This window comes from Hemibagrus wyckioides, linkage group LG10 (genome assembly GCF_019097595.1).
Source record: "Hemibagrus wyckioides isolate EC202008001 linkage group LG10, SWU_Hwy_1.0, whole genome shotgun sequence".
Taxonomy (NCBI): Eukaryota; Metazoa; Chordata; class Actinopteri; order Siluriformes; family Bagridae; genus Hemibagrus; species Hemibagrus wyckioides.
The window spans coordinates 20,099,752-20,123,535 of record NC_080719.1 but is presented as its reverse complement, the minus strand read 5'-3'; the positions used below and the strand labels follow the sequence as shown (position 1 = coordinate 20,123,535).

The following is a 23,784-nucleotide window of genomic DNA, read 5'->3' as shown; positions in this document are numbered from 1 at the left end:
ACCTTCAGGGTTTCGCAGGAATTAATGTAAAGTCAAGCCACGATGTTTTGAGTTTTTCAAAATGGCCACAGATTCGGACCGAGACGCACCGTGTGCATTCGTGAGCTGTCAGAGAAAGCCATAACGTGTCTTCACTGCTAGGAGTTTAAAAGAAGAATCCTGTGATTGTGACAGTCACATAGCAAATTCTGAAAAGAAAAGTATAGAAAAGAAAAGTATAGAAAAGAAAACAAAAGAAAAAAGGAAAAAAGGAAAAAAAAGGTCACCACAAAAAATAAATATTATTAATAAAATAGATAAATACAAAAAAAATGTTCAATAATAAATAAAAATATAAAAAATTAAATAATAATAATAATAAACAATGTTTTTGACATTCACCTGGATTCATACTTCACCTGGATCCCTTCAACTACTTGAATACATGTTTTTATTTGTTGTTCCATTTCATATGAGGGTTTGGGATTGTCCTCCGTGAAACCCAGGTGCTATTCGAGACTGTGCTTTAACTGGCCCTGAGGCTCTTATGGCAACAAAGCACCTTTTATTTACGATGGGACTTGAGTGAGCAGCTAAAAAAAAGGCGAGGTGGAAGAAGGAACATGAATTACGGTAAACAGATAAGAGTGTGTACAAAACACGACTGCTGACAAGCCCGATGTGTGTAACAGACAAGACCGCGGTTACTGGGTTCATATTACCCTCATGTCCTGCCACTCAGCAATCTAAGTAGACTGGGAATGAAAGGAGTTCATGCGCCATGCGCCTGAGTGGAAAAACAAACCGGGTTCCGTGTTCGCCCTGGCCGTCGATTTAACCGTGGTGGCCTGAGACACCTCTGGTGAGTGAAGAGAAGAAGAGGTCAAACTCTCCGGGGTGTGAAGCAAGCGCGTTGTAATTACCCCCTGACAAAAATCCCTTATCAGGACCGTGATCAAAGGTGACGTCTTTCCCGGAGTGAACGCACGAGGCTGTATGTGAGGAACGCGCTTGCCTTATATCGACGTTTAACAATACGGAGTCAATTTCCGTGGAAAGTAATTGGGCCTGGATGTAATTATGAGACCATAACTGAACCATAATCGGACGAATAAAAACGCGGCCGTCGTTGCAGGCACAAGCCTCAATTATTCTCAAACGTTACGACTATAAATCCTGATTTATATCTTCACAATGTCCATGCTGGGATTGCAAATGATTCGTGCGTTATGCTTACAATCTCCATGCATCATTTACAAATTGGGGATAATTACAACGCAAGCCTGGCAATATTTCTTGTTAAGCTTCAAGAGGGATGTCTTTGTGACTCGAACTTTGAGCTGCTGGAAGGTTTGGAAGAGTAAACTGTCGCAAGTAGCGTGTACGGGAATAACGATTCACAAAAGGGTTTACAAAAAACTTTCTCTGAGTATAGTCTTTGCCGTGATTCACAACTTTTTCGGCTTTGATTTTCACATAAAATTCCCTTGGACACGAAATAAAGTCCGTTCAGACCGCAAAAAAATAAAAAAAATCACGGCCAATGTGGGTTCCTCAAATAAACGTTTTATTCTAGTTAAAAGAGAAAGACGAAAGAAATGAACAGGACAATTTTGCAAGTCAAATGAGCGCGGCGTGAAAATAGCAGAGCTCTCTGTTGGCTTCTCACAAGAAAGACTCTCATTCCCCAGCACGAGAAACTTACCTGAGGGTACTCAAGGAAAAGACGGCGTTCGATTTGGGCGACTGCCAAAAAAATAAAAAAAATAAAAAGACGCTGACATTGAAATAAAGCGACAAGCGTCTGAACGTTTTTGAACGCCGTCTCTAAAGTTCGTCTTCGCTCTTGTTAGTCTCACAGAATATTAACGAAGGCGGCGCTCGGATTTGGTTCGACGTTCAAGACAAAAGAATCTAAAATTGAACCAAACAAACAGAACCCCAGAGTGGATCGTGCCACTTAGACAATTAAGCTGGAGGAGTAGAAGCCCGTGAGAAGCATCCCGAGGGCCCTCGAGGGTTCGGAATGTCCCGCTGGGTCGCTGGCGTAATTTGGAAATAATAAAGAAGCGGGATGGTACTTCAAAACACAGCTGGTGATTGAACAATCTTGTGTGTTCCCACCCAGGCAGTGGAGGCTCAGCAGCATCCTGCCTCTATTCATCTATCCCTCGAGGCAAAGTGCACCACCAAACCCTGCTTTGTGTGTGTTTTGGGGTCACAGCATGGAGCGAACAAATTGTTCATCTCTGACTGTTTCAAAGGATTCTTACTACTTGGAAGTCGGGCTTAAAGGGAAAAAAAATCACGCTGGACCGCATCGGACTTTATAATTAACATGTGATTTTATGTATTGGGTTTAAGAATTTGTGCCTGTTGTGGTCATGGCAGTGTTCGATTTCTGAGTCATGTCCCGCTCTGCAGTGGTGCTTAATGGCTCATATGGAAGCAGACACTCAACGCTTTCAGAAATACAAACATTTCAGAGTAAATGCTGATATCGAACCCATTTCTGCTCTCAGAGATGCCCCAAGTGCTTCTTTATAAGCGTCAAGAACTTGAAGGTGTCTATCTACTAAACTTCGACTAAAATTCGACTTGTAACCATAAAATAATCTGTTTGTTTACATTTAAGAGAGAGAGGAAGAGGAACTGAGAGAGCAGTGGTGGGCTGTCAGGGCCAGCAAGGCCTTCTCTCCTGGCCTAAACAGCAGTGATCTGAATCACTGACTTGCATTTTAATATATTTAATATATTTTTCCATGAATGTGTATTAAATTATTTTCATAGCTTTTCATAGCTACATTCCATAGCTTTTCTCTCGGTTGCGCTGCTTTCAGTAGTGTATATTTATGATAACAGTATTTATCCAATCATATTTCAGTCAGTGGCTGACATCATGTGTTGCCTGGCTTTAAAGCCTTCAGAATTAATAGTGCAGGCGCCCGGAGCTTAAAATAAGTGGCAATGAAACTGTTCCATTAACCAATCAGATTTCGAATTGGCGTCACTGGGGCCATCTAGCAGGCATATGATTACGTCAGTAATTTCACGTAATTTCTCTTTTGATTGGATAATTGGAGTAGTCAGAGGCAAGGAACCGCACAAACTAAATAAAATATATTTTAACTCACAATGGCTGACAGAGGAGAAGAAATCGATTTGGTCGCGGACGTCCTTACAAATGCATTTTCACGGCGGACTTTTCAAGAAAATCCTTTTGATTCTTTAAAATAGTTGGTAAGCTTCAAGAACCATTTATGCTTTTGGGTTTTCTTTTTTTCTGGGTTTTCAGTTTGCCTTCATTCCAGATCCCCGGGGTGGGCTGTGGTTGTTTTTTTTTTTTGCTGCAGTGAAAGGAAACTTGTGAAACTGAATTGTGTTAATTTGTTTTTTTTGCTATATGTAATGCAATTTTATTCATGTTCGCTACAAGAGCCTGTGACACAATGCACTGTTATACAGTGTTTCTATATTCACTGTGTCTCATTTCGGATGCTGCGTCCTCTGGAGATTGCAGTTTGCTGAATACGTCATCAAGAATGTCTTTTTCGAGAAAAGTAACCGTAATAAAATGGACTATTCCTTGTGAGGTGTGAAATACTGTAGACTTATTTCTTTTTTACTTTGCTATTTAATGGTTGATTAGTATCTATTGCCGTGGCATCATAATGATGGTATAGAGGTGGATTAATTCAGGAAGGACACCAGTGAAGGCCTAGGTGTGAAATGCACTGCCCGCCACCGTGAGAGAGAGAGAGAGAGAGAGAGAGAGAGAGAGAGAGAGAGAGTCCTTAAAATGGCAGACTCCTTGATCAGTGCCCTGACTAGTGAACTAAAGAGAGGATTGAGACGCAGCCTTTAGAGCTTTTTCTTCTCATTTTGCGCTTCAAATAGTTTTTGTTTGATTGGCAGATATGCATTTAAATGATCTAGGAATGATCTTTATAATTAATAAGAAAGTGTAAAGCTTGATATCAGTCTTATATTTTGTTTCTGCTTCTTACAGGAAATGTTATGTACATTGGACTGGATTCAAGATATTTTCGCTGCTTCGAGTGTCCTTCTTTCATCTTCATCTTCTTTTCATGCTCTTTTTTTCCAGATTGGCTGATGCTTTTCCATATTACCCACAATGCTTCTTGTGGTGGAACGACCGATAAGATTTCCTCATTTACATGACAGTAAGTGAGGATAAAGAAGCACTTGGGTTTCTTCTTCTTCTTTTAACCTGATCAATTTATAGATCATACACAGTTGATGTTCAGTTCTGTTTTTAAATGATCTTTTAGCAAATAAGTGATTAACCAGTGAGAGACAAATGTCCACAACCACCACACAAGTCATAACACATTCTCCAAAAACACCAAAAGATAGATTTCCTGTTTCAGGGTGGTGGTTTCCTTCTATTAATTCATTCTGGGTCAAATCATTATTTATTTACTGGTGTGAAAAGCAGGAAAGTGTAGAATGTGAGGGTTCGGTTGCGTTTCATTCTCCATCCTCACTTTAAATTCCTTCTATTTCCTGTAGCATGAACACTTGTACTTACACCAGAGGGTCAATAATTGGGATCAGGAACTAGAGCTACAACACAGCAAAGATATCTTGAATATAGTTACGGCCCAAATATTATAATACAAATTATACGATTAGTAAACCTACTTCGCATTTTGGCGGTGTCTCAATCAGCTCGCTAGCTCCCTAGATCATGAATCGGTATATCATGTACACGGGTTTGGCCACTAGTAAGGGCACTGACTCACTATGTAATGAGACACGGATGATTCAATATATCTGTAACTTTTATCCGTCTGATAAACATGTTAGCTTAATCACAATCAAGTTTCTGTCATGCGACACTTAGGCGACACTTGCTAGTGGATTATTTCAAATAGGTAAACACTTAAAAGCTGTTAGACTCAAACAAACCGTATAGAGAACGTCCAATAAAGTTAAGAGAGAGAGAGAGAGAGAGAGACCATTAAATTGGCCCATTCCTTGATCAGTGCTTTGACTAGTGAATTAAGTAGAGGATAGTGTAGTAGACTTTTTTCTTTTTCACCTCAAATAGTTTTGTTTGATTTGCAGATAGTCATTTAAATCTACAAATTAGCAATATGATCTTCGTAAAAGAATAAAAAAACGTAAAGCTTGATATCAAACTTATATTTGGTTTGATTTGAATCTTCTAACAGGAGTATCCTTCCTTCATAGTGCAGAAGAGAAAACTTTTCCTCCTGATCGACATTCAGTACTGGACAAGCAACTAAACTGCTGCTTTTTTTTTCTTCCTTCCCTCCATTTTTTTTCTCTCTGTTAAACAAATCTCAGCTCGCACCAGAGTCTGATCTACTGCAAGTCTAATGATGATGCCTTTCAGCCTCAGGCATGGCTACCATTAGTGGTTGAGGTTATAGTGCGCGGAGCGGAGGAGCCTGAGCAAATATTGACGGCGCCTAACAGCGCCTTGCTTCTCCAAACACCTGCGTCGTACGAGGAGAGAAGAAAACCGCTGTTTACAGTAAGATCGATTCGAAGGACGAACACAAAACCTCAAAACCCTGTGAAAAAAAAGCAATTTTAAGCCTCTAGATGAAAAGCGGAATGACGAGAGGCGTGTCGTAAATCCTGGATCTGGTGTGACAGATGCGTCTGAGAGAGTCACGTGCGAAACAATGCAGACCCGAACCGCAAGAGGTTGTGATGTCATAAGCAAGCAAATGAAGTACTTTTGTATTTCCCGCTTTAAGGGTCAGTCTTTGTGGTCTTTCATCTCTCTCTCTCTCCAGTTTACGGTCCACATTAATGGCTTCTGTTGCCTGTTTAAGTAATTAAATAACCTAACCACGCAACACTGAGTAAGCAATATTTCTTTATCCTTCAAGAGGGATGTCTTCTAAGTCCTTGAGATGCGCACATGCATACACAACGTGCATTAGACACCATTATCCATGCGTTCTACAGTGTAGTTACGATATATGGCCTTTCTGTAGCAAGTCGTAGAGATGAAGCTCGTGAGCTGCGTCCCGAACGATGTACTACACCCTGCGCACTCTATTGTCAAGTGGATAAATTTTAGAAGGGTGGTATCATCGTTTTTTTTTTAAAAGGTTAGTTATGGGTTTTTGAAGTTTTGAAAAAATTAATCACAAATTGAAAGACAGTGTCGTCTGCCATCTTGATTTTTTTTTTCTCTCGTCCAGCGCCAGGTAGCCCCGCCCTTCTTCCTTTAAATAAGCAAAGTGTCTCGCTCGCTAACAAGTGCATCACCGAGTGCACTTCTCTTTTTTGGAACACACACTACACACTGTTCATTCTACAAAACGGCATGTAGTGCACCAGTATGTGATTTGAGACGCGCCTCTAATGAAACAGCTTCCCAATGATGAATCACTTAATGCAGCTTAAGCTTGATAAATCATTCATTCTTCCACTTGTCCATTTCACGATTGCTGTCCTTCCACCCACCGCAGAAGCTCAGGCACGTCGGCCGGCTTCCGACTGATTTGAGACAGAGATGCAGAGATGGGTAAAGAATGGTATATCATGTTAGGAGTTAATAATAACCTGCCGATTTGCAGCGCGGCCTGGCAAGAGGCGGATTATGGCGCTATGCAACTCGCTAAATAATTCAAACGGCGTGGCTTCGATTTCCAGAATTGTCATACATAATACATGTGGCTCGACAAATGTCCTGTGTGTTAAGCGCACGGACATGCGCTTTGTTGTAGCGTGCTAATTAATCGTGTGAATGGGTGGTGAAAAAGTGGCCCGATTCTCTCTCTCTCTCTCACACACACACACACACACACTCTCTCTCTATTTTTCTCCACACACAGAGAAAAAGAGGAGGCTGCGAAGAAAGGAAGGGAAGAAAAATAGAGAAGAGGAATAAAACAAAGATGGATTTGAATAAAAAAAAAATGAGGCTAATCTCAAACCATCTCTAATTTGTATCTAAATCATTGCTTGAGTCACAGTTTCAGGATGCGACATAAATAAATAGGGTATGAAAGCTTGTATGTGTGTGTGTGTGTGTGTGTGTGTGTCACACACACCTTTTCCTCTTGTGCTCAGAGAGCATGTAATGAAGGATTTCGGAGGATCTTGACACCCAGCACTCGTGTCTGATTGGCTAAACCTGCTGATTTATTAATGAGGGAGTAAATATAGCCAAGGATCAGTGTGTGTCGTTTTTTTTTTAATAAGTGGATGCTGTAGTCTCTCTCTCACACACACAAACACTGTCACACAAATATATACAGTGTTAACAAGGTGACAGAATCAAACGTACGGATCACAAGAACACAAATTCCAAACAAATGAAAAAGAAAGAAGCAGGGTGTGTGTGTTTAAAACACCTGCTGTGGGACTCGTGTGGCTCAGAGTCAGACTCCGACTCGGACTTGGAGTCGGACTCAGATGCGTCGATGCCCTGTAGCCTGTGAAACGCATTGATCTCGGCGTGTGCGTATCACAAAATCCTGACATCAATAATTCACTGTAGCACAGCAGCTGGAAATAAGAACAATACACTAAGGGCAGAACAATGAGGCTGTTTAATGCGCAGACAAATGGAGGAGATGGAAAGCAGGGAGACACACACAAACACACACACACACAAAAAGAGAGAAAGAGACAGAGAGAGAGAGAGAGAGAGAGAGAGAGAGAGAGAAGGATGAGCACTGTTAATAAGGACCAGAAAAAAGAGTTGTCATACATTGCCTTCATTTTTCTAACTTCTAATTCCAATTCCATTTCTCTCTTTTGCTGACCTTTCTCTCTCTCTCTCTCTCTCTCTCTCTCACTCCTTTCCTCTCTCTTTCCCTGTATACCTTTACTCATTCTCCATCATTCTTGCTCCCTTTTTCCCTCTCACTCTCCCTCTTTCTCCATTCTCTCTGTACACTTCCTGTCTCTCTCTCTCTCTCTCTCTCTCCATCTTTCTCTCACTCTCTCTCTGTAGATTTCCCTCTTCCTCCCTCTCTCTGATTCCCTCTCTACCTTTACTCTTTCTACATCATTCTCGCTCCCTTTTTCCCTCTCCCTCTTTCTCCATTCTCTCTCCCTCTCCTTTTTTCTTTTTCTCTCTCTCCATCTTTCTCCCTCTCTCTCTCTCCTTCTCTCTCACCCCCCCACACACACACTCAAGGCCCTGTCCTCCAATGATAGACTTTGCACACACACAAAAAAAAAAAAATCCAGTGCAAGAAAGAAAAGAAACAAACAAAACAAGACACACATTTTGCTTCAGCTGCTCGCTGGAGTGCAGCTACAATTTCTATACTAGATCGAGTTGCTGATAAATCTCCAAGCCCTGAGTGCGGAAAGTGCATTCTGAAAAATGAGGGGCACACAGGAAAGGAAAGAAGGAGAGGAGAACAGAGGAGAGGAGAGGTGAAGAGAGAAGGGGGGTGGGGGGTTGGTGGGAGGTAGAACGGTAAGGACAAACCGTTGGCTGTCGTACACTTATAAAGGAAGCGCTGTGACGAAATCATGCCTGGAATGCATGATGAACACCCCCCACCTCTTCCTCCTCCCAAATAAAAATATATAAATAAATATAAATAAATAAATAAAAGTGAAAAATCCCCCCTCAGGCATTGCCTTTCTGCAGCTTTTGCCCTGCCTCCAGTCTCCATGCAAGGAGCAAGGACATATCTATTAGCATGCATGACTGCACTCACGCTCCCACACTTGCGCACCGAATTATATAGAGAACACCCGAACAGACGCATGCTGAGAGAGAGAGAGAGAGAGAGAGAGAGAGAGAGAGAGAGAAGGGAGACAGACAGAGAGAGTGAGAAAGAGAAAGAAACAGACAGGGAAAGAGAGAGAAACAGAAAGAGAGAGAGACACACACAAACAAACAGAGAGAGAGAGAGAGAGAGAGAGAGACAGACAGACAGAGAGGGCAAACAAGAAAAGACACAGACAGGGAGAGAGAGACACACACACAAACAAACAGAGAGAGAGAGAGAAGCAGAGGAACTGTGTGGGGCAGGAGGAGGAGGAGGAGAAGGAGGAAGGAGGGGGGTTTTGTTGGGGGCACTTAGTATTAGTAGACACATTGAAGTTCTAGCTGTTTGTCAGTGCACCGCTTCTCCCACATGCCTCTCAGGACCTGACAGGAGATTTTACTGCCCTGTGTGACAAAACAAAACAAAAATCCCAACAACCTGAATACATTCAGCTCACAAAGGAAATCTGCTGTAGGCTTCTCCTGTGTCATTATTTACCCATGGTATGTTTACAGATTGGGGAGGGCTGGGGCTGTGGACAAAATCCGGAGCATCCTTAGGGAATTCTTTTACATGTTATGACTTCTAGAAGTTGGCATTTCTTTAATCCAGCCCTTTCCTCATATTTCCCCTCTACAAAAAAAAAACCCTCTAATCAATGTATGAGCAAAAAAGTGGATTTTATCAGGAAGAGAAGGAGTAAACATATCGCCTTACAATCTCAACACAAGGATCTGGACTTGAAGACAAACAAATTGGATTGGTTCGGGCTGCTATTCCGACCGCCGGGTGCTCCGTCTCCATCTGCATGCCATCAAGAAGTTGATGAAAATTCTATTCAGATTAAAATCAGACCGAGTCGTCTCTTTCAGCTGTCTGGAAGACTTTCCAGGCAGAATGTCGCCACCTAGAGGAGACTTTTATAGCCGTGCTTCCTCGTGCAAGGCACACACATGCCACGCTCGGTTTACACGTGTTTCCGCGCTCTGGATCACAATCCGCCGGAATGTGAACGCAATCTATTACGTTTTTAGCACGTTTATCTGCCGTGCGATACATAAAAAAACCCATTAAGACCGAGTGAGATTATTCGTTTCCATAACCCGAGCGTTTAAGTCTCACGCAAGGAGAACCCTTCTAATAGATAATCCTCTCTCGGCTTTAATTCGAGCTCTGAATGGGACGTGGAAAAGGATCATTTTCAAGGTATAAAAAAAAGGGAGGGAGGAAAAAAAAGGTGGACCACTTTTAAACAAATTAGTGAAATCCCTTGTTCTTGGCTTGGAGGGATTGCATGGATAATTCTCTTTAACCTTGATTCGTCAGTAAGTAATATGCCTGGGTGCCTGCAGTGCAATTAAGTGCCATTACTCATCCTCCATCCTGTTATCATGGAGCTCCTGTGCTGCCAGGCGAATTACACCAAGTTTCAGCTCGCCAAGTGCTTCAGCCAGTGGCACCCCCTTAACACACACACATACACACATACACACACACACGTACAGACATGCGCACGTTCGTTTGCTTATTCCAAGCGTGCTCCACTCATGGTGTGGCCAGCTGTTACCAACCCCTGGACCTCCTGCTATAAAACATCATTAAAAAGCCTCCAGGCCTGATGGGAGCTGCTTAAGGTGCCCTTGTGCAGCTTTTCGGAGCTGTGCGTTCTCTGCTGGTCAGTCTGTCGGCTTCCTGGCGCTAATGACGGACGCGTGGGGAGAACTTCGATCGATTTGGGGGAAGTTTAAAGTTTTTTTTTCCTTTCTGACATGTTTCCTATAACAACACATCTCAGATCTATGACGCCCTCCAGCTCCTGCCTTTGCCAGGCTCAGATTGTTTTATGGTTTCGGTAACAGGATCCGTGCTCTGCCTCTGTCCATCATTGCGGTGTATAAAATAAATAAATAAATAAATACATTTAAAAAAGCACAGTTTGATGTAGAAAGGAAGCTCTACAACTATGCACCTCCAGCAGCCAGAATCCAAAAAAGTGTGTGTGTGAGAGTGTGAGTGTATGTGTGTGTGAGACAGAGAGATGTAGAAATGAAGAAGCTTGTTTGTTTTATTTTGCAGAGTGAAGAGGTGGTAAGAGTGGTACTATGCACGGGTTGTTGATGATGAATTGCAGCTCGCTCAGGCATTGACAATTATTCTGCTTATTATTAGTCCCATCATAAACGGGCGCACGCACACTGACCTGCTTATACACAGCGACAGGGCTGGAACGCCCACATCCAGCTTGCACACAAAACCGACACCTCTTTCACAACATGACACTTTCCTAACAGCGACATTGTAAAATGCATAAATGCACAAATTAGCAGCTGCTGAAACAGCCCCAACATGGAAACCCGTTCACGTACCTACTCGTTTCTCTTACATTAAGAGATTAATGCAACCAGCTTCAGACACACTTCTATGTACGAGGTGTGTGAAAGCAAACCTCCCCAAGGTTCCATGCTGAATATGCTGAAACACATAGGCTCGCTTGTCACCTGACACAAGAAGACAGAACTCCGTGTGAGCGCAAAAACTGCTTGCTGAACGTTAAAGGGAGGAGGAGGAGAAAAGGACAGAGCGACAGGTAAATGACTTGTAGCTAGCTGTAATCTCACAAGGCTGCGTGCCTGCACCTGGTGTCTAAAATAGAGACTTTAGCCTTGTTTGACATGACAGATTTCAAATGCCTTTAAACTGGCTTAGCATTAACAGAGACACAGGAGTTGTCGGTGGCTTAGTCAAAGTGTGCCGCACAAAGACGCATTAGTAAGAAAAGAAGGAATCCACCAAAGCTCTTTATTTCCCTCGACAAAAAGCACAGGTCTAGAGTCGAGCCAATGATGACTACAGTGAAGGTGCATGAGGTTTAACCTATGGGTATTTGAGAAATCAGTCGGGAACTGTGATTAAAAATATATAGAATTCTGTGTGTTCAAATTCAAATTAGACACCCAGGTAAATAAGGACAAAAAGCCAGAGATTGATGACAGTTCTATCCCTTAACCAAGACTGGTGGAGTACCCTCCATGAACAAAAGCAGTAAAGCAGTAATCATATAATGAATGCAAGACACCGAGCCTGTCTATTTATCAGTGTCTCACTTACCTACAAGTGCGTCTAAACAATACCGCCGTAATAGATTTATGCTATCTGTTCGACTCACGCAAATGCATTACCCCGAAACTGTATGAGCAAAGCTGGATGTCAAAGACAGATAGAGAGGTAGGCTTTGCAGTACATAAAGCACGGGAGTGAGTAATGTTACATATCACAAGCGTCTCCCCCTTCCCACCTCGCCTTCCCATTTTCCCTTCTTCCCCACCCTTCCCCATGCCAGCTGCTCAGCATACAAACACACACTTATTCACCTAAACAGATGACAGAGGAAGAGATAGCAAAAGCAGGAAGGACAAACAGGGTCAGAAATGAAAAAAGAACATAAACAGCCTTGCTTACCTGAATTATCGACATTCTGTTAACCGGAGTCTCAGTGGTGCTAGTCACAGGCCCCGTGAAACTCGTATGGCAACCCACGTGTCCTTGGGGAACGCTGAGGTTGTTGGCTGTGGGTTTCAGGTACATGACCTCGGACCTGGGCGAGCTGAGGGGAAGGCGTGTCTGGTAATCAAAGTACATCGGCGAGGTGGCCAGTGAGGGGCTGCTCACTACATTCATCACGTTCATGGTGTCACGTTCCTCCACTTCACTCTGCACCAGCATGATGTCATTCTTGTTGATCTTCTTCTTTTTGCCCTTGCCCAGCTGCGGGTGTGAGTACTCGGCGATGCGGCAGTTGTAGGTGCGGATCTCCTTGTTTTCCCGCTTGCACTTGACAGCGACTGCGATCATGGCTGCCAGCAGCATGACGGAAATGACGCTTAGCGTGACAATCAAAGGGAGCGACACATCCCAGCCATGCTGCTCGGCGTTGATCCGCGGTTCGCCCTCAGGCAGTGGTCCCGAATAAGCCTTCACCACGAGCTTGGCCATGGCGGACAGCGTGGGCTTTCCATGGTCTGTCACTTTGATGATGAGCTCCACCACAGAAGACACCTCCTCCCACAGCGGCTGAGCTGTCCGCACCTCTCCCGTCACCGAATCAATCTCAAACAGGTGTTCCTCGTTGCCGTCCGAGATCTCATAGGTGAGGCGGCCGCTCTCACCGAAGTCATTGTCCACGGCTCTCACCGTCGTAATGACATGGCCTACGCCAACGTTGCGTGGGACATGGATCTCCGCCGTATCATTTTGCAACAGTGGCAGTACAATGACTGGGATGTTGTCATTGACATCAAGCACACTCACACGCACCGTAGTGTTACTCTCCAGATGGGGATTACCTGAGTCCTTTGCCTGGACCTTGAAATCAAAATACTTGGTCTGCTCATAATTAAAACTCCTTAGGGCATAAATGGCTCCATCGGTCGGTTTGATGTTCACATACGTGGTAATGGATTCCTCACTCACGTTAGATGGAAGAAGGGAATAGGAAACTGTTCCGTTTTGGCCCAAGTCTGGGTCATGAGCCAGAACTGAACCAAGATATTCTCCTGGGATGTTGTTTTCAGGCACCTGAAGGAGGTAAACCATCTTTGTGAACCTTGGCGCGTTATCATTCTCGTCCAGAATTTTGACTGTAAAAGACTTTGTGGCGTTCAGTGGAGGGTTGCCACTGTCTTTGGCCATGATTGTAATGTTGTATTCGTCCTTCACTTCTCGATCCAACGGTCTATCTGTCACCACTGTGTAGAAATTATCAGAGTTCTCCTCAAGTCTAAAGGGAACATTGCCTAAAATCCTACACTGGAGCTGCCCATTGCGGCCAGAGTCCTTGTCTGTCACTCTCACCAGAGCAATGACAGTCCCTGGGGGCGCTGCTTCACTAACTGCCCCCTGCCGAACCGCCACAAAGCCTATTGATGGCCAATTGTCATTCTTGTCAAGCACTTTAACAGTGACTTTGCAATGGCCAGGAACAGGATTCGGACCTTGATCCTTCGCCTGCACATCAATTTCTATAATTGGGTTTTCCTCGTAGTCGATTTTCCCCTGAATCTTTATGACGCCCGTTTTGGGGTCTATCGAGAACAGTTCTTTGATTCTATCTGAGCCATAAAAACTCAATGAATAGGTTACCTGCCCGTTACTTCCTTCATCAGGGTCAGTAGCATTTAAATCTATCAGTACTGTGCCAGGTGGAGAATTCTCAGGAATTTCCACAACATAAGAGGACTGCTCAAAAACAGGGCTATTGTCATTTGAATCAATTACTTTCACATTGATTTGCATTGTACCTGACTTTGGATACTCCCCTCCATCTGTGGCAGTTATAATGAGGGTATGATGGCTGCGCTCCTCTCTATCTAAAGACCTCTGGACGACCAGCTCAGGAAATTTCGTTCCATCTCCTCTGGACTTCACATCCAGAGAAAATATGCTGTAATCATCCCGTGTGATTTGATATGTTTTAAGGCCGTTTTCCCGGGTGTCGGGGTCATAGGCAGCGGCTAGGGGAAAGCGTGTGCCAGGGGCGGCGTTCTCTGAAATATCGATGTCGATCTGATCAGAAGGAAAGCTGGGCGCATTGTCATTTATGTCCTGTATGTCTACCTTAATCATGAAGATCTCTTTGTCATTGGCAAAGACTTCCATAGAGAGCTGGCACTTAGGGTTTCTTTTGCACAGTGTTTCTCTATCAATCCTCTGCTTGATAAAGAGCAGCCCACTTTCAGGGTCCACATCTATGAGGTGTGGAGCTGAATTTTCCAGCACCCTGAAGTTGGATTTTTTGCCCTGCTCTCTTAGCTCCAGCCCAGCGTCTTTGGCAATGTTTCCAATCACACCCTGGTTCCTTTCCTCGGAGATCGTAAAGTTCAAGTTTTTCAGCGCCAGGGCTTGCGCCCACAAGAGTAAAAAAGACAAAACAGAGAGGCACATTCCTCTCGACACGAGCGCCATGGCTCCAGATGCGCTTTACGCTTGCGACCTGTTGATCCGTCCAGCGAGCTCACAATTCACACCTCCGGTTACAAGTCTGTTCATGGTGAAACAATGCCCAAAAACATTGTGCGGTCTTTTCCGCCGTCAAACAATCTCTTCGACGTTTCCACAAGCGGCGTTGCGGCTCAACATCTAATTGATATTCTGCTGAAAGCCTGCGCGCGCTGGATCACCACCATCCGGCTTCCACGAGCGAACAGCCTTTCTTGTGATTCGTCTTTCCTGCAAAACACATAGAAACAAACTGTTTGTCGGGAAACGCTTTTTTTTTTTTTTTTGCAAATCCTGTATTAATGCCTGGTAAATTATTCCTGATTCATTTAATAGTCGCCAATCAAACTGATCTCTTTTTTTTTTGTTTTTCTTTTTTTTTTTAATGCGGCTTTTTCTTCCCCTCATCCTCACGAAAAGCGCATCTGACGTGTAATATTCCTCATTCCTCAGCGAACTACGTGAACAGCGTGTAAATAATGTAACCTTGAAACGCGGCGGACGCTTTACAGCTAAGCACAGCTCGATGTGTTTATTTATCATGCTTTATCAACGCGTAGGACTAGTATTTTCAAAATATATGCGCACGAGTTGAACTATACAAATGCACAACTCAGGTCACACGTCATGTGTGTATAGCCTACTAATAGAGTTTTTTTTTTTTTTTTAATCACAAAGAGCGGCTTAACTGGGGCCCCATCTGTACCTGTCCGTCTTGATGCAACACTCTGAATACAGATGCGTTAAAACAAAATAACCCCTTACACGCGCTCACCATTTCTATTCATTAGTGTAACGTCATTTTTTATTTATTTTTTAATATTTAGGACCCCCTCCCCTTTTTTCCAAAAAAAGAAAAAAAAAACAAATCTGTTGCATCGGTTGTGACACAGCAGCAAGTCCTGCTCCGGGTTTGACGCGCACATGACATTCTCTCTCTCTCTCTCTCTCTCATCACATCACACCTCACGGAATAAGAGAAGATTAGAAATGCACGCTTACCCAGCACACAGGGAGCTGTCCAGTCAAAGAAAAAAAAAACAAGACCATCCACACACACCAAAAGCCAGGTTACATCCTTTTTTTTTAATGCGCACTCTTGTGAAAAAGCCAAGGAAAGCCACGGAGAGGTCCAGCGCGCGCTACAGTGCGTGGATGTGGATGCAAAGTGCTCCAGCAGTGCGCGCGCGCGCGCGCGTGTGTGTATGTGCGTGCGTGCGTGTGTGTAATAGCACCGAGGCGAGTCCTCTCCCGCGTCTCTCCTCCTATTAGAATGCAGTGAGTCCCCTCTGCTCGCGGCTGCAGCATGCAGTGAGTCACCGGGCTTCCGCTGAAGAATCTTTATGAGAGCCTTGTGGCCCCAAACACCACAGAATATAGATCCACAAAGGGCGTTCGCGCTGTAATGAACCCTGTGGCACGGCGCATCGCCGTCAGATCTGCGCGTCCTTGCAACTGACACGGCACGGACATCCACGAAAATTAAAAACCAAATAATTGAAAAAGAAAGAAATAAAGAAAGACAACAGATAGATATCGATATAGATATCGATACAAAGTGCGGGCCCGGTCCAACAGATCCCAGGCGTGTCGCGAGAACTGTTAAAAACAGTGCAGCTCTAATTTCTCGCCCGGTTTTTTGCCGGTTCCATCTCCTCAACGGCTCTCTCTGACTAAACTCACTCTTTCTCACTGTGCGTTAAAGGTCGTTGCTGATCCTCCGCCAGCCAATACGTGCAGGAGAGGGACGTGGCTTCCGGATTGCTGTCCAATTGAACCACGCGCTCGAGGTTTGGAGGGGGAGTTAAGCGACCGGTGCACCAAGTGGGACGTCCCTCCCGGTACAGGCACCAGATTTCAAATCGCTCACACTCGCGTAGCGGGATTTGAAATCCTGAGGTTGATGACGACGACGATGATGATGATGATGATGATGGTGTCCGTTAGTCAGGTGTTGTTTGTTTACTTACGTTTTAACGGCCACTGACTGGTGCTCTGTAAGTGTGCATAGTTTGAATCATAGTTTGCAACTGTAGCCTCTTTGTTGTTTGTTGTTACGCCTAGGAACTGGTTTTAAAGCAAAAGTCTAGCTTTATAACCTAATATATAAAAAATAAAGTAAGTAAAATAAATATATTGCTGCGTGTAAGATATTCGTGCATTTAACAACAACAACAACAACAATAATACTAATAATAATATTAAATAAAAATGAAAAGGTTACTTTTCAAAAGGTTTCCTGATGCATCCATAATTAAAAGAACATTACACTACCTTATATATATATATATATATATATATATATATATATACATATATATATATATATATATATATATATATATATAAGGTAGTGTAAGTACATATATATTAATTATATATATATATATATATATATATATATATATATACATATATATTAATTTTCATATGTTCTAATACTCACTAAATCATCTATATAGTATGTACTATATAGTTATCTATGTAGTATGTACTAAGTGCTGAACCACAAACACCGTTGTGAATGATAATGTCTAAAAGGACTGTTTACAGGCAGACTTTGGTCATGCAGCAGGCTAGCGTTCATTCAGCTCATCACTGCCCTCTGGTGGTCACTTCTCACTCCTCAGTGAGAGGAGTTGCCAAGTCTTTTCAGGGGAAAGTGGCTAATGCACGCTCAAACAAACAACAACACAAAAGTCGCCGGGTGACGTGTTTAGACTGATTCATTAAAAACAACATGAACACTTGCAAATCAAAACGTGTTAGGAGTAGAAGAAGACGACGACGAAGAAGAAGAGGGGTGTTCTGAAGACATAGTAGAATAAACGATCCTGGAAAGGTATACAAAATGCATTATTCATAGAATGAAGAATTATTTGATCAAGGCAACACTAACTATATATATTTTTTTTTTACATATTTTCATAAAGCTGTAGTATCTATTAAGAACACAAACAAAATGAAACAGTGTCAGTGAGCAAACGGACAGGAAATCATTAAGGATGGAATCGTTCTCTTTTATTTTTTTGTAAATATAGCCAAGAAGAGAGTTTCAAATTAGGTACAAAGAAGTATGCAGGTGGGGATAACAACGGGGATCAATGATAGGTTATGAGAAACAGTGCCACTGAGATCAATGGTGATGTCACAGGAAATGATGGTGATCAGTGATAGGTCACTCGGAATAATATGTCACTGAGAACACTGGTGATTAGTGATAGGTTAATGGGATTGATGGTGCTAAGTGATAGGTCACTGAAAATGATGGTCAAGTGAAAGGTCACTGGGAATAATAGTGATAAGTGACGGCATGATGCTTGATTAGTGGTATTTCATTGGGAATAATGGTGATCAGTGAGAGGACACTGGGGATAATGGTGATGAGGGATAGGTCACTTGGAATAATGGTGGTCATCAGAGATAGGTCAATGAAAACAATAGTGGTTAGAGATAGAACACTGGGAATAATGGTGATCTGGGATAAGTCATTGGAATTAGTGGTATGTCATTGGGAATAATAGTGGTTAGTGATAGGTGACTGGGAATAAAGGTGATCTGAGATAAGTCATTGGAATTAGGGGTATGTCATTGGGAATAACAATGGTCAGTGATAGGTGAGTGGGAATGATGGTCATCAGAGATAGGTCACTGGAAACAATAGTGATTAGTGATAGAACACTGGGAATAATGGTGATCTGTGATAAGTCACTGGGAATAATGGTGATTAGTGGTATGTCATTGGGAATATTGGTGGTCAGTGATAGGTCACTTGGAATAATATGCCTCTGCAAAATATTGGTAATCACTGATACCTCACTGGAAACAACGGTCATTAGTGATACATCACTGGGATCTGTGGTGATCAGTGATAAGTAACTGGCTCCTTAGTTTTTTTTAATGCAGTTTAGTTTTTAAGATTCTGAAGGAGTACAAATAAGCTACTATGTGTAAAGTTTATCTGTCAGTGCATCAGAGACGATGATTTGGATATTTTTCCTGGGTAAGAGAAAGTAAAATGTAAAACCGCTAATCCAGTTCTTTCTTGATCAAGCCTTTGCTGAATAAGCACTCCAGGGAAACAATGTTACTCCAAGTCAATATAAAACAAAAAAGTCCCCAAACTTCTCACCCTTTAGCACTGATCAGTTGATGTTCTGCACTTTTGAGGTGTATATCAGACACCACAGTGGGGTTGAAACCCTGGGCACTTGGGCAGAAACAGGGACGGAGTTGCCCATGGGGCAGCGGTGGAATTGACCAGCGCACCAGAGCTCATTATGTATTTCCACACAGTATGCTTTGATATCCTTCAGATGCTTCGCCTTTGTCATATCATTATAACCCCGTCGGTTTAATGCAGGCCGTTTGAAGCTCCTTAGTCTCTAATGTCCTTTGATTATGTGGAGATGGAGGCACATTTCGCTACTGGTAATATTTCCTGCTCAGCCTCATTTCAGAGCACTACATCCTTGACAAGAATGCATGCGAATTGATTCGGGAGGATAACAAGGAATCAGAGAAGACACGCTATTTATTTGTTTTCTTTCTGCTCGCTCCGAAACCTCGGTCTGATAAACGCTGCTGACGTCTGGCTAATAACTTGGTGAGGGACTAATTAATTTGGTGAGACTTAGATATGACTATTACAGAAAAAAAAAAGAATGAAGGACGAAGATAAAGCGACATTTAAGGCAGTCTTAATCAATCTCAGACATGATCTGTATGGTATAAGGGTTTGGATGAAATAGTATAGAAACTGTAAGCTCTGCTATTAATAGGCTCTTCTATTAGCCCAATTAAATGTCCTTAGGACACACTGGTGACGGGAACCACATTTGGACGGATGGAAGGAAATACGCACATTAAAATGCAATTTCGTAAATTAAATTTCAATTTAATGGCGACAGTCTGTCTTCAGGTAATGAGACCGAGCGAGCGGCTGTGCTCCGGACAGGCTATATGAAAACTCTCTCTCTCTCTCTCTCTCTCTCTCTCTCTCTCTCTTTCCTTCTATCCCTTCTATGGAGATGAGAGTTTCATGTAGTACAAAACATTTTATTAAATTTAAATTTTCCTTTTAAGCCTAGTTCTAAGAACAGGTATTGGTACAGGTACATTGATATTTTTATCATCACCCCTTTCTCTCTCTCTCTCTCTCTCTCTCTCTCTCTCTCTCTGGCTCAAACTGGAAAAAGAATTTTGAATCTAGCAATATTCTGTGGACTGCAAAACCATTAAGTCCTGAGCAAAAATCGTTGCTTATACTATATCACCTTCTATAGAATAGTCATCAAGCAGGATTCCTTCTAGTCACTTTGCAGAAATTGTTTCCTTTTGCCAGAATCTTTCACTCATTAATCATTCGCAAGGTTAAGCGAATTCTTCAGTAAGCTTCAGAAAGTTTGCTAGAACGAAGGAATAATTCTAACCTGCTGTCAAGCATAAACATCAAGTAGACAACAAGGAATAGCTCTTTTCTCTAAACCAAACTGTGGGATGAACAATCCATCATATTTATGTGATAATACAGATTTGTGAGGTTTGTAAAGGACACGAGTCTCTGTACTGTCTTTAACAAGTGTGTTCCCTCTTCAGACCATATGTTTAATGCCTGCAAATGCTTTAAAACATTAAATATGTGTGTAGTGGATGGCTGTGAGGTTGACATTCTGCAAACCCCCTGAACAACACAAGGACATCCACGCCGAAGGACAAACCCTGCTTCAGTCTGCTCCTCGCATTCACATGAAATACCACAGCTGCATTCATTATATGCCAATGCTTTCAGGTGGTCCACTTAATGCCATGACTAATCTAACATATTTAACCTCCACCTCCCATTTCTCCTCTTCTCCTAATGCATTTTTAGTAAAGTTGTTGGCAGTTTTCTTAACAAGACAGTGCCTACTTTTCCCGAGCATTAAAAAAGAAAGAAAAATCTGTTAACCTGAACATATAAGTCCTTCATTCATCTTAAGTAACCTCATTATCCTGCTGGGGTTTATGGTGGATCAGAAATCTGAGGCTCGAGGCACAAATACATTCTGGATGGGTCGCTCGGCCAACACGATGCCCCACACACACACACACACACACATAAACACACACACACACTTACTCATTCACACCTAGGGGCAATTTATCATAGCCAATCCACCTACAGGCATGTTTTCAGGAGATGATAGGAAACCGGAGCACCTGAAGGAAACTCACGCAGACATGGAGAATGTGTAGAAAAACACCACACACACACACACACACAGACACACACACACACACACACACACACAGAGTAACTCAATTACAGGGTCGACAAGGGTTAGAGCCCTTTAACAAGTCATGGCAGTAGTAAATTACTATTATTATTATTATTATTATTATTATTTAGTTACATTTATTTTTATTTTATGTTTATGTTATTAATATTATTAACAAGTTATGCCAGTAGTAAATTATTATTATTATTATTATTATTTTATTGTTATTATTAAGCCAAATAACTAGATATATTTACACATGACATATGGTGAGTAGGAATTTGTCACCTGTGCTCGTAGATAGTGGAGCCATATTTTGCAATTTTTCGAGGTTTACATTTTGAAACTTATTTCTTTTTTTTTAGAATGAAGAAATAAGCCCACTTCACCAGTCCTACACTGAAAGTCATTATATCTCCTCCTTATATCCTCGAAGCTCATTCGGTAATCAATGACTCTGCTCTCAGTTCTAATTTGCTTTGTATCACTGACTTTTAAAACCTGACATTTTTTGGGCCGTTGTACCGTTGCACAATAGAAATAACTCTCCTTACTCTGTTTAATAACCCGGTTTATATTTAGCCTTGCCTCGCTAATAGCTCGTATGGATCCAGATATCTAAAGGGTTTTCTTCATTCCATAGAAACAGACATATGTTTTATAGGCTCGTTGCTCGTAGATATCGGCGTAACTCTGCTCTAAATACGTTGGTGAGCGTTTTCACCAATCGTCGTGTAGGCTAATGTGTTATTTAAATGCGCCTTCAAGTAAGAATGGATTCCGTTTTCCCGTTGAGAACGATCGTCGATATTACACCATCAAATCATTTTCTCCCCACATTCAAATGAGTCGATTAATATTGTATAATTTGCACTTTATTACACTTTATTTGCTTTGCTTAAGCGCTTTTCCCGGCGTAACGATCATCTCTCTGATGCAGTAATGATGCAATTTTTTTTAAAGCATATGGAAAATATTCCGTAATAAATTCACAACTGCCGAAAAGTGACAATTCTCAAAGGAGAGGGACAACGCAGCAGCTGCAGCCGTGTTTGTCGCAAAGGCGTCGTAGCCTGAGGGTTAGCGAAGAAATAACGCACTTATATTCTCGAGTAAGTCATCTCAGCAATATGAAACAGACATTTATTGTTAGTATCAATATCCTGAGCTTTCTATTATTTACAGGTCATTTGTATATTTGTTGGATGCTTTGTCACCTTCTGTTGCCTTGGCAATACTGTGAAGGCAAGAAAGAGTCATGCCAAAAAAATAAATAAATAAAAAGAAATAATCAAAGGAATGAATTTGAATCTGGTGAGCCTGAGGTAAGTGATGTCTAGTTACAATTTTTTTTTTGTTTGTATTAGAAAGCCCAGTTTATCCATATTCACCTGGCTATAATATTTAATATCAACTGAGTATATCTAGGAAGTGTGAACTATTCAGACTGGATCTCATTAATGCAAATATTTCGCAGTGTTAGACTGTGTCACTGCTCCCTTCTGCAAGAAGGCATACAGTATTGCAGAAGGAAATAATGCATACATTTGCATTCAGTTTTCCCCTTGCATTTCCCCCAAATACTCTCATTTAACGATGTCACACTCCAACGTGATTTTGTGGTCGGAAATATAGGTGAAGATAGAGTTCCTCAGGCCAAAGAGAAGTTTTTTTTTTTCTCCATGAGCAAAATCTATAGACATTCAGTTTCAATTTACTTAAGATTTTAAGATTTGGCAATCCTTAACTTAGCTGGAGTTTGAGTTTTGAGACAACAAGCGTGTTTATAATATATAGAGTTTAAATCTGGAGGATAACATCTTTCACAATATTGATTTTGTGTTTCTATTTCCAGCCAAGTCTTAACCTCCTGGCAGAGGCAACCAGGTTTAAGGTTAAAATATAAAAAAAAATAATATCTGCTGGTTGCCAGGTGTTTCCTTTTCATTCCTCACACCAAGCAGTGCGGACATACTTTGTTGTTACGTGTTTGTTTACAAAGCATGTGTGCTTCTGTTTACCATCATGCCTTGTCTCCACCCACATCCTGTCATTGGTCATCTGGTTCATGTTTCCAAATTACTCTCACCTCGTTTTACTTTGTTTTGTAATCAGTTCCTGTATTTAAACCCTTGTGTTTTTTGGCGTGATGTAACGCTCGGTGCGTTCGGTATGTCGCTGTCTGACATTGCTGAGCGTTTTTGTTCTGTTTCTACGTCCTGGTTTTTATCTCGTTCTGGTTTCTGGCTCGCTGTGTTTTGGCTCGACCTCGGCCTGCTTTCTGTAAATTTTGATTTATGATTTGGATTTGTCTGCCCGCTTTTACAGCGCTTGTATCCGTCTCAGCTCGCCGTACATGACGACAAGATGCTATTGCCTAATGGAACGTCTAAAACTATTTATATTTGAAATGGTCGCAATGTTTCACCAAACATACTGATGGTTTGCATGGCCAAAAATGTTAATTGTGTGTGTAACCTCATATTTGTTTGAAAGCAACAACTGCGTCTATAAGGAAGTGTGAGTGCATGTGTGTGTGAATATCTTTGACTCATAGGTTTCAAAGACCTTCAAGCAAATGTATTTAAATATATACAAATTTATTATTGTTTATACAATAATTTGAGTAGATTGAAATATTCTATGTAATATTCATTTAATTATTTATTATTTCTGCCCATAAAGTGTTTGCTGATTGATTTGTATTTAAAATCCAGAATACTGCTCATACTGTATATCTGCTTCTGAACTGACACAATTACACTCACTTTCTCTCTTTCTCTCTCTCTTTCTTTCCTGTCTGTCTT

The 23,784-nt window shown here is 41.9% G+C and overlaps 1 protein-coding gene across 2 annotated transcripts in view; it reads right to left on the bottom strand.

The window, feature by feature from the left end:
- pcdh17 (protocadherin 17) overlaps positions 1 to 16,397 on the bottom strand; it is a 71,185-nt gene extending 54,788 nt beyond the window's left edge. For both annotated transcript variants that reach the window (XM_058401167.1, XM_058401168.1), the window contains exons 1-2: positions 15,720 to 16,397; positions 12,183 to 14,948 (exon numbers count right to left, since the gene is read on the bottom strand). In XM_058401167.1, coding sequence (XP_058257150.1) covers positions 12,183 to 14,684 — 2,502 coding nt within the window. In that variant the 5' untranslated portion in view covers positions 14,685 to 14,948; positions 15,720 to 16,397. The remainder of the gene's footprint in view (positions 1 to 12,182; positions 14,949 to 15,719) is intronic.
- Positions 16,398 to 23,784: the final 7,387 nt, after the last annotated feature.